The sequence below is a fragment of the Otolemur garnettii genome, unplaced genomic scaffold (assembly GCF_000181295.1).
Source record: "Otolemur garnettii isolate 467f Iridium unplaced genomic scaffold, OtoGar3 scaffold00165, whole genome shotgun sequence".
NCBI lineage: Eukaryota > Metazoa > Chordata > Mammalia > Primates > Galagidae > Otolemur > Otolemur garnettii.
In genome coordinates, this window is record NW_003852560.1 from 3,398,994 (window position 1) to 3,410,754 (window position 11,761).

The following is an 11,761-nucleotide window of genomic DNA, read 5'->3' on the forward strand; positions in this document are numbered from 1 at the left end:
TTAGTCAGCTTAGGTTATCCAAATCATCTCAAAGGAAATTTTTACTAATCATTGTTATGTTAGGGACCGAGTGCTCCTTCTGGAGCTGAGTGAAGACGGACAATGAGCAATGCCTGCTTGCTTGGAGGCTGCAGACTGTGCCTGTCCTAGCTGCTATGTTTGAACTTCACCTTGACTCTGTTGTGAGTCTGAAATAATATTAACATACAGATAGAGCACACCTCCCTGTCTCCCTCATTCCACCTCTAAACCACCTTCAATTCAAACCTGGACTGCACTTGAAGAAAAATACAGAGCATTTATTCTTGCTCAGAAATATTACCTTTCTTTTCACAAATTTATCCCAGTAGTTGTTGGGAAATGACCTAAAAGATAGAAAAGCAGAAAAATAAAATAGTATTTTTTCTAACTAATAAGTAATAACATAGCATTTTACATGTACAAAATACTTAGCGATATATAAACATATACCCTGTCATCCATATAAAAGTAAACTTGGTTGATATCTTATCCCATAATTTTAATACAGTATAAGTACACTGAATATCATTTTAAATGTTAATATAATACACAAGGAAATTGCACAAAAAAGACTGCAAGCTAATACTTTAATGGAGAATAAGTACATTAATAAGTAGTATTGGTATAGGATGGCCATAATGTTTGTATGCCAAATTTAAAATAATTGTCATAAACTTTATGGCCACCCTGTATTTGTCCTTTATTTATACAAAATCAATACCTAGATTTGTTTGTCAGTTGTCTTTAAAAATTAAAGTATCTAGAAATATGTCTTTTCTCTTTTTTCCTATGAAGAAAAAAATCTTCCCATCGAATTATCTTCAAAGAAACTTTGAGCATGGCACCCAACCATAACGCTGGCAGTTTGACTAACTTATCTCTATACTAGAAGGGACTGACTTGATCAGACTTAGCATTAATGGGTAGAATTGCTAAGCAAAACAGAACTAGATACTCTAGTGTCTAGAGTAAACCTGGAAACTGCATAAATAAGTCATCTCCATTTGAAAATTCAGAACCGATTAGAAATTATAATCTTTTATTAATAATCAAAATTAAAGACAATAAGAAAAAAGTATTTCACTCTTCAACAGCAAACAAAAACTCTTCTAAAATTCTGTATCATTAATACTTTTTATGGTAGAAAATTATATGTTTGTGATGGATTTATATCTTGTCTGGGTTTTTTTTGTTTGTTTGTTTTTGAGACAGAGCCTCAAGCTGTCCCCCTGGGTAGAGTGCCATGGCTTCACTGCTCACAGCAACCTCCAACTCCTGGGCTCAAGCGAGTCTCCTGCCTCAGCCTCCCAAGTAGCTGGGATCACAGGCGTCTGCCACAACGCCCGCTATTTTTTGGTTGCAGCCGTCATTGTTGTTTGGCGGGTCCAGGCTGGGGATTCGAACCCGCCACCTTAGGTGTACATGGCTGGCGCCTTAGCCGGTTGAGCTATAGGAGCCGAGCCTCTTGTCTGGGTTTTGATGCCACCAGGCTAAAATGCTTCTTAGATAGAAAAAGTAATTGTTTCCCTGTCTGACATTTTATATCATGTCATAACATTCAGCTACTTTTATGCTAGGCTGCTTGACGGTACCAAGTGAAAGTTTATCATTCAGATGTATTAAAAGTGTGAAATGCAATATTTTTGCCTTTAATGCTACAACTCTTTCCTTAATAAATAATTTCTTGCTTCCTCTGCTGTTGGATGAGATAACCCTGCGCTGTGGGTTCAGTACCACACAGTCCCCTGAACACTCCGTGGTGAATGTGACAGTCCTCAGTGCTGGGGACATGAACTCAAAGCCATTTCTGATTAAAGACTTCATAGCCGGGCGTTGTGGCGGGCGCCTGTGGTCCCAGCTACTTGGGAGGCGGAGGCAGGAGACTCGCTTGAGCCCAGGAGTTGGAGGTTGCTGTGAGCTGTAATGCCACGGCACTCTGCCCAGGGGGACAGCTTGAGGCTCTGTCTCAAAAAAAAAAATAAAACAAAAAAATAAAAAGACTTCAGAGCACAGGGGGCAAAGATGGAGGGCATCCATTAGGAGGCTGAGGGTGCTTAGTCTTTTGATTTTCTTGGCTGAATACGTAACTCTTATTCACCTCTGCTAAACTTTGGGCAAATCGACAGAACTCCAGCCAAGTATTTTTACGTCTTGAAACTTTTGAGCACAGAAATGTCTCCTGTGATTCTTTACTCACTGTGTGTTGATCACGAGTCGGTCCCACTGCCCTTTGATATCGTCCTCCGAAGGCTGCTCTGTAATATAAAGCCCGTCAAATTCCAATTTCCGAGCTACTTCTTTCTCTCGCTTAAAGATAACCAGTGGGACCTAGAGATGAAAAGTAAACATGGCGAAATTAGTTTACATTTACTGCTCTCTCCTGTGGTCACTATCTTGACCAAACAGCTTTTGGGGAAAAAAATATTTCCCATGTACTTCTAGGAAGTGACTATGAATCAGCTACATTTAAGCAGAAAGAAGCTTCTAGAAAGAATACAGAAGATATAAATATTATTTAATGCATAAACAAAAGTTGACAGAAAATTTCACTAACAAAACCATTTTTTAACACCAAAGAGAAAAAGATGATGATGCATAAGTGTCTTCCTTTTATACGCACACATATCTTAGCACTAATGGATAAAATAAAATTGAGCAATCTTAGCAATCTAGTTGAGTTTTATGTGAGAAGCCTCTTTAATAATTCCAGGCTCAGGCTGCCCACATGCTATTTTGAGATAAGTTTTCATTTCAACGTCAGCAAAAAAATCTTTGTCGTTTTGCCAAAACGTATCCAAAACATATTGATTCTTTTTTTCCTACAGCCAGACTTTATACAAGGCACGCATAGAAGAAAGATACAGAAATTCTGGACGTATTCAAGAATATTCACCCCCATGAGACAAGGGAATAAAAAATAGGGGAGGAGTTTCAGGACACTTTACATTTGGGTCTTTTACTGTGGGCTCTGGGTTTTCAAGTGCCTTCTGGAAGCTTCATAACCAGAGATGGAGGACAGAGAATGAAAGCATCACAGTGAAAGGCATCTTACTGGGGGAAGATAAAGAGGTTTGCACAGGTAATGAGCAGCTCTGAGCACTCAGAGAGGCGATCTTGATTCTGTTCACTGAATTATAGTGCTCCCTTGGCAGACCACAGGGGATAAAGCGGTATTGTTTTCTGGGTGAAGTGTGACAAATTGTGAGGTATTTCTGCCAAGGATAGCAATAGACACTTCCGAACAACACAAGGATGAAAACGACTCATAGGTTGGATGAGATGCATTTCTGTTAAGTCTTGATACAATGGAGCGTCACTGCATCTGTCCAATAGAGTGGGCGGGAGAGCTCCCTTCTGTGTAGTCCAGGCATAGTGAGGCCGTCCACTATGTGGACAATCAACAGATATGAATGAAAGGAGCAAGAAGAAGGCCTAAGGCCCTTTACCAGCCTGCAGCGTACGTCTGGTCACCGGCAGGCTCCAATGCCCAGGCCAGGATGAGCCTGAAAGAGCCTCCCAGCTGCAGAGACTGTGCCTGCTGCATCTACACCATTGCCCACTTTCCCCTCTGCCCCATCCCGCTTCCTCCACTGCCCCACAGAGGGCAGTTAACAGAGCACACCTAATCAACTTCATGCATGAAACTTCCATCTCAGAATCTGCTTCCTTGGAAGTCCAATCAGCAACACACACACACACAGGTGCACCCGGCTACCGGGGTGTCTCACTATCTTACTTTCAAGCAGTAGTAACCAATGATGCAGAAGAAAGAGATCACGGTGTGGAGAATGGCCAAGATGCGCAGCGTGGGCTCCATGTAGCCGCTGCTCTCTTCCAGGACGTAGTGGACGGCGATGACCCTGGGGGAGCTGCTGTCCAGGCTGGTGACTCTGGTATTCTCACTGGAACTTCGAGGGGGGAGCTCCTTTCCTTCAACCACAGAAGAAGTGGAGACCTGATTCAAAACATTGAAAGTTCAGTCAGGGCGCTGCCTCTAAGGGTTCACTGCACGCAAAAAACAGCGGAAAGACAGGCTTCTTAGCAAATAGTTGGATGTGAAGTAATTGCATAATGAAAGGATCAACACACAAACTAAAGTGTATATAATTTTGAAATTCATTGTAATTCAACAAAAGTTATGAGCATTTCCAGCGCATGCAGGAAAAAAGTAGATGGCTAAGCTCTCTTCTCAGTTATCAAAAGAATTGAGCTTAGGAAAAAAAAAAAAAAAAGAATTGAGCTTAGGTATGCAACACCCAGATCTAGTACCGTGTTTCCCCAAAAATAAGACCTACCCCCAAAATAAGCCCTAATAAGACCTACCCAAAAAATAAGCCCTAGCAGGATTTCTATGCATTTGTTAAATATAAGCCCTACCCTGATAATAAGACCTAGTGATGGGCGTGGTTATGCTGATATCATGAGCGCCTAGTGATGGGTGTGGCTATGTAGATTTCTATGCATTTGTTAAATATAAGCCCTACCCCGATAATAAGACCTAGTGATGGGTGTGGCCATGCATTTTGGTGCAGAGAGGAAGATATCCCCTGAAAATAAGCCCTAATTTGTCTTCTTGAGAAAAAATAAATATAAGACAGTGTCTTATTTTGGGGGAAACACGGTAAGGAGTAAGGTATTCAGCTAAATTAGCCTGGGTCTGCTGCAGGTGGACCCTCTGCTAAATAAAAAGCTCTTCAGTTGAGGCTATTCTCAGGTGGTAGGAAGAACAAATCTACCTTGCCTTCCTAGGTGACAGGTGCCTGGTCAGGTTTTTTTTTTTTTTTTTCCATTAAGATGTATTTAACAACAGGCTTAGATGTGTTCACTAGATCTGTGAAATCTCTACATTCATTTCAGTCTATCTCAGTGTTATACTGGTCATCAAAGCACAGAGACGTACATACCTTGTAAAAGAGCAAGATGAAATTGATTGCAAATGCGACAAATAAGGCTAACATTCTCATGTTGTAAAAGTTGCGAGCAAAATAGTTCTGAAGGTGAAAAGAATTATGACAAAGTCACTGAATCAAGAGACTTGAAGTGTGCAGACAAATTAAACAAACCATTTATCCATTTACCCCAAACTGTTGATCACAAGCCTGCTATGTATCAAGCACCATTCTTGATAGACCTAACAGTAAGGAGGACATTTGGGCCACTACGGAGGGGACAAAGAATTAAAAAGAAAACCCACAAATAAAAAGTATAATTTCAGGGAATGCTGAATTCTACAAATAAAAACATCAGAGAGGCGGGGGGCGGTGGCTCAGACCTGTAACCTAGCATTTTGGGAGGCTGAGGCAAGTGGATTGCATAAGCTCAGGAGTTTAAGACCACCCTGACCCTGAGCAAGTGTGAGACCCTGTCTCTAAAAATAGCCGGGCATGGTGGCAGGTGCCTGTAGTTCCAGCTACTCAGGAGGTGGAGCTAAGAGAAATGCTTGAGCCCAAGAGTTTGAGGTCACTGTGAGCTGTGATGCCACAGCACTCTGCCCAGGGGGACAGAGTGAGACTCTGTCTCAAAAACAAAACAAAAACACACATCAGTAGCTTAGGGAGGGGAGTGCTATTTTATATGATGGTAGTCATGGAAAGGTTATCTCTGGAGGTAACATTTCAGCAAAGCCCCCTGAAGGCAGTGGGGGGGGGCAAGTCACGTGAGTATGTGGCGGGAGGAAGAGTATGTCAGAGAGGAGCACGAAGCACAGGGCCTGAGTTACCTGTGGTGTGTCTGAGAAACAGGAAGAAGGAAGCACAGTGAGAGGAGTGAGTGGTGGGGCCCGGGTGGGTGAGATCATGAGGTCAGACGGGTGAGCAGAGATGGGATTCTGCAGCCTCTTGGTAAAAGTTTGTGTTGCCTCTCTCAGTGCACTGCCTGGAAAGGGAGCCTGTCTCAGCCACCTGCTAGCTGCGGAATGTGGACAAAGGACTTCACCTTTCCTGTGGCATCACTTTGCTCGTCTGAAGTGAACAGAACTTACCTCGCAATTTTGCACTGAGGATTAAATGAGTTAATACAGGGAAAGTTAGGTATTAGTTTTATTATTGCAATGAACGATTACAGTTTTATCTATAATAAACATTATATTATTATATAACAATTATTATTATTATTATTTTTTTTTAGAGACGAGTCTCACTTTATTGCCCTCAGTAGAGTACCATGGCATCACAGCTCACAGCAACCTCCAACTCCTGGGCTTGGGTGATTCTCTTGCCTCAGCCTCCTGAGTAGCTGGGACTACAGGTGCCCACCACAATGCCCAGCTATTTTTTGGTTGCAGTTTGGCGGGGGCCGGGTTTGAACCTGCCACCCTCCGTATATGGGGCCAGAGCCCTACCCACTGAGCCACAGGTGCCACCCATATAACAATTATTTTATTCTAAGTAGGATCAGGAAGTTTGGAGAGGGTTGGGTACACTCAGACTGTGACTTGGAGAGATCACTCTAGTTACTATTGGAAAATACACAGTAGGGTCAAGAATGGATGGGAGGGGTCCAGCTACTGAGTTATTTTTGGGACTGCAGGAGGAGGTGACGTTGACGGCGGTGGCTTGGATTCCCTGGTAGCATGCAGATGGCAAGAAATGGGCACACTCTGCGTGTATGTGGAAGGAAGGACGAGGTGAGGAGAATTATAGCTGGGTTGAGGTGGGAAAGAGAGAGAGGACTCAAAGGCGATAACTTTCTGGATGTGGGGGCTTGGGCAACGAAGTGAATGGTGGGTGCAGTTTAACAAGCTGAAAAAACTACCTACAGGTGAAGTGGTGAATGAAATAAACTTTGGTAGAACAAAGGAAATCAAATCGGGGCTAACATCACGTGGGAGACGTTTACAAGTAATTCAAGGAGATGTGCCCAGGGTATTCGTATCCCAAAGCCATATCAAAATAGCAACACCTCAAAATGGCATTCTCCCCACACACAAACCCTACCTCTGTTGGTGTCATTTCCCCTACACAGGACCCTATATTTGCTGCCATCCCTCACTGGACCCTGGCTGGACATCACACCCAAACTGGGTCAGCCACATCGGTTCTCCTGGGAAGGTGGGTCTGGGTCACAGGCTGAGTTAGCTAACCCTGGTTATCTGAGCTGAACGATCACAGAGACCTGGAGGACAAGAGACCTTTGCTAGACTGATGTGGCCATGGTTAGTCTTAAGCATGTGAACTGGTAAGCCAGGAAAGACGAAAGAGAAGAAAGAAAATGGGGCTGTGCAGAGACAGGAGAATGTGTGAGCCCTGGTGTGGAGCTCGCAGCAAAACCTCAGTCAGCTGGTTTCCTGTGGCTGACCACAGGCACCAGTGCTACTGAAGAGTGTTGGGGTGCAACCCACTCTAACATCTAGAATACAGCTATCCCAGCAGCCATGGAAACCACCGTGGCATATTGAATCAATAATTACTCAGAGTTAGCAAGAAAACTCGTATGTTCAGTGTGCATTTTTCTTTTTCTTTTTGGAGATAGAATCTTGCTTTGTCACCCCAGGCTAGAGTGCAATGGCATCATCATAACCCACTGCAATCTCAAACTCCTGTGCTCAAGCAATCCTTCTGCTCCCCCAAGTAGCTGGGACTATGGGTGCCCACCACACTTGGCTAATTTTTTCTATCTTTTGTAGAGACAAAGTCTCACCTTTGCTTAGGCTGCTCTGGTCAAGTGATCTTACCACTTCGGCCTCCCAGTGTGCTGGGGTTACAGGCATGACCTACCTTGCCCCACCAAAGATTGGACGTTTTTGTTTTTTTTTTTTTCAAGATAAGGTCTTGTTCTGTTGCCTGAGCTAGTGTGGTGGCACAATCATAGTTGAAGGCAACCTTGAACTCCTAGGCTTAAGGCATCCTCCCACCTCAGCCTCCAGAGTGGTACAGGCAAGTGCCACCTTGCCCAGCTTATGTTCAGTATACTTTGAGTAACCAATATGGGAAAAACACAAGATGGTTCAAGAAAACATAGTTAAAGCTATCAATTGATGTACATTTGCATAAATCATATAAAATGCATAATATATTTATATGCTTATAAATAAGCAGGTAGAATCTGTAATTACTGAGGACAATCTAGCTCCTTGTTGATGGAGTTCTGTAGTACCCTGAGTTTCTTCATTGTCTGTTTTTGATTTCTTAAGAGCTATAAAATGCTAAATATGACTTCGCCTTTTTGCTCCTAATTTTTAGGTCTGATATTATTGGTCAGTATCTCTTATAGATTCATTCCACAAACTCATCCCCTATCCTTTTCCTCTCTTAAAAAAAATATATATATATATATAAAATATTATATATACGCATGTATTTACAAAAGGCCTTTCAATAAGATTTTTAAGAATTCTAGTGTGGCAGGCTGCAGGGTCTCACACTGGAATCCCAGTTACCAAGGAGGCTGAGATAGGAGGTTCACTTGAGGCCAGGGGTTCACGATCAGCCTCCGTAAAAAGACCCTTTCTCCCCCCACACTAATTCCAATATGAACACGAACAGAGACAGATAACTATATATTTTTTTCCTTGATTTTTAGATATGAATTACGTTTTACTAATTTAGGGACCACGTCTGCAAAATATATACGATGCTACCTAAAGAACGATCACCTCTCTTGATTCTCTCATTTTTCTTTTACTGGTCTGTAAGTGAAGGATAATTTTGCACAGACCTTCTCATCATAAAAGGAAAGTTGGCTCATTGAGTTCATATTTTTATAACTGGATTTTTAAATAAAAGTGTGATATTATAGAAATACTGACTAATTCAGTTCTGGAACATGAGTGAGAATTACTTGTGGCCCAGCAGGCATGTTTTGCCCTCATCTATTACAGAGTCTCTGATTAATCGACCTGTCCTAATGTCTCTGCAGGAAACCTGGCAGTGCAATACTAGTTGTCATTAAACTGAAGGGTTTCCAAGTGTGAATGTGTGTGGAGATTAAGGGTTTGAAATAGGGAGCAGGGGACCAACAGCCTTCATTATAAAAAATAAACACACCTAGATGAATGAATAAAACAGAATGCTTTGCACATATGAACTGGTCCCCTTATTGCTACCCAAGAGAAGGTCAATCAATGTTTACTGAGCCTGATTATTATGGGCTTACAATATATCAGTAACGCTATGCATTCTAAAACATCTTACTAGAAGTTTCTGTTGATACGCTATGATTTTCTTCCAGAACGCGGACTCTGGAACTTCTGGCTCTCCGTATCTGTGTGTGTGGAGCTGCCTCAACTTCTGTTTAGACTTGTCGTCTCTGGGCTTCTCCTTTTCTCCATCTTCGCCCCTGTGAAAAATAAAAGAAAGACATATAAACTATCCAGAAACTAAAGAACAGGCATTGCACAAAAATATTAATTGTGAACAAATAGTTTGGGCCATAGCATAGTTTTTTAAAAACTGATTTGTTGGCAGGTCATGGTAGCTCATGCCTGTAATCCTTGCATTCTGGGAGGCCAAGGCAGGTGGATTGTTGAGCTCAGGAGTTCAAGTCCAGCCTGAGCAAAAATGAGACTCTGTCTCTACTAAAAATAGAAAAATTAGCCAGGTGTTTGGTAGGTGCCTATAGTTGTAGCTACTTTGGAGGCTGAGGCAGGGGATCGCTTGAGCCCAGGAGCTTGAGGTTGCTGTGAGTTAGGATGCCAGAGCACTCTACAGAGGCCACAGAGACCATGTCTCAAAAAAAAAAAAAAGAGAGAGAGAGAGAGAGAAATGAGTGATGACTAATTTCTCTACCATGAATGATAATATTCTAAATTTAGGGTCAGGTAGAATTTCCTGCCATTCACAGCCCCCTGTAGACAGATAATTCTGTGAAGTTCTAATCTAGAGGACATTTTACAGTCTTGAGGAATCTTTACAGCTAACCTTTTCAGGTTCCCTTTCAATTGTGTAATAAAAACATTAAATTGAAATGAATAGCAATGAAGCTACTCTTTTCTTTTGAGACAGAGTCTCGCTTTGTTGCTCTGGGTGGAGTGCTGTGGCATCATCATAGCTCACAACAACCTCAATCTATTGGGCACACAAGATTCTCTTGCCTCAACCTCCCAAGGAGCTAGAACTACAGGCATGTACCATCACACCTGGATAGTTTTTCCATTTTTTTTTTTTTAGTACAGATTGGGTTTTGCTCTTGCTTAGGCTGGTCTTGAACTCCTGAGCTCAACAATCCACCTGCCTTGGCCTCCCACAGTGCTAGGATTGTAGGCATGAGCCACCACACCTGACCAACTTCTTTTGCTGTGACTTTCCAATATACCTTATTTCTAAATTATTCTGATTTTAATGTTTAATTTTCATCACTGTCTGGCTATTAAGATTTAAAATCAGACACCTACACACTTGGTTGTTCATATCTATAACATATGTCAATATACAATGACGTATTAATTTTAATTAATTTTATTAATTAAATAAAATGTATTATTTAGTATAATGAATTGTATTAATGTTACACGTATTCCAGACAATAACGGAAATGGTAACACTGATATTTGATACCCTCTAGATGCCAATGTCAATCTGTCATTAAAGCAAAGTCATAGATACATAACCCACATGTGATAAATAAGTTATACTTAAATCATATGAGATATATCTAATTATTATCTAATTATTTGTAACACTAAAGAAGTGCCAGTGAAATGCCTGCCTGCTCTGTTCCATAGTGTCCTTTCTATCCTAGCAGTCATTTATGGGGCCATTTTTACACCTGACTCAGCAGTGTAAGCTCTGTGACAATGAACGGTGCTGACTCCAGAGAACACACACTGGAAACAGGCCAAAGAAAATAATAGATCAGGTGAGAAAAGCAAAACGCTGTGTGAGAGCAGAAGCACCAAGGCACCTAACATTTTTATTTCTTTCCCCAACTTTTCAAAATGTGCATATATAACTACACAAACATGGAGAAAGAGATAGGCGTCCATCCTTAACAGAAACCCAGTAGTATAAGGGAATTACATGTTTCACTCTTTATTTTTATTGTTGCATTTATAATTATGCTCCACATCACCTTGAGTGCTGGAGAGAGTGAAGACTCCTGGGCCTCATAGCAGCCCTGCTGAGTCAGAATCTCCTATGTGGAGGTGGGTTGGGGGGGTGGGGGGGGAAAAGGGGGGGGGGAAGGAAGTTTTTTTTCCCTTCCTTTGGAATTCTTAATGAGAATATGTGTGTGTGTTTTGAATTTAAAAATGCATTGCATTCCGTTGTTCCCTGAGTTAGGAATGTCAGCCAAAGCATAACTCAATAATATGGAAGAGGCGGGTTTTGAGTTCCCCTGCAAGGTCATGTTAATGCATCTCGTGCAAGATCGCAAAGAAGTCCTAATGCTGGCAGTGGAGGGGACTGAATGCCTTTTACACCTGTTTGTTACCATCAAGGTCAGCAAGATGCACCTGACAAACTCAGACGCTGTAACCTGAATCCTGCCTTCTTGCAAAGACTTATCTCTGATTAGGTTATTTGAATAAAACATTATTCAGAATCTCACATTATACAAGCTCGCATGCTTATATTTAAAAAATCAAGGTTTGGGGGGTTACACTATATTCTAAAAGAGTCACTATAGTTCACCAGTTGCATATTTTACTTGTTTTACAGACTTCTGATAGCAACAGCAATGGGACCACTGAGGAACAGTCCATTTGTATTCAATGTCATGAGATTCACAATGTGGATACATGTGTAAGTACAAAAAAAAAAAATACTGTATTTTTTTTTTTTTTTGAGACAGAGCCTCAAGCTGT

At 41.6% G+C, this 11,761-nt stretch overlaps 1 protein-coding gene across 1 annotated transcript in view; it reads right to left on the reverse strand.

The window, feature by feature from the left end:
* The window catches only part of RYR2 (ryanodine receptor 2), a gene marked incomplete at its 5' end in the record, with an annotated part of 583,561 nt that overhangs the window by 29,640 nt on the left and 542,160 nt on the right, over window positions 1-11,761 (reverse strand). Inside the window, 5 exons of the mRNA XM_023519246.1 lie at window positions 323-365; window positions 2,219-2,349; window positions 3,758-3,976; window positions 4,926-5,012; window positions 9,153-9,297. Of these exons, the coding sequence (XP_023375014.1) occupies window positions 323-365; window positions 2,219-2,349; window positions 3,758-3,976; window positions 4,926-5,012; window positions 9,153-9,297 (625 nt within the window). The remainder of the gene's footprint in view (window positions 1-322; window positions 366-2,218; window positions 2,350-3,757; window positions 3,977-4,925; window positions 5,013-9,152; window positions 9,298-11,761) is intronic.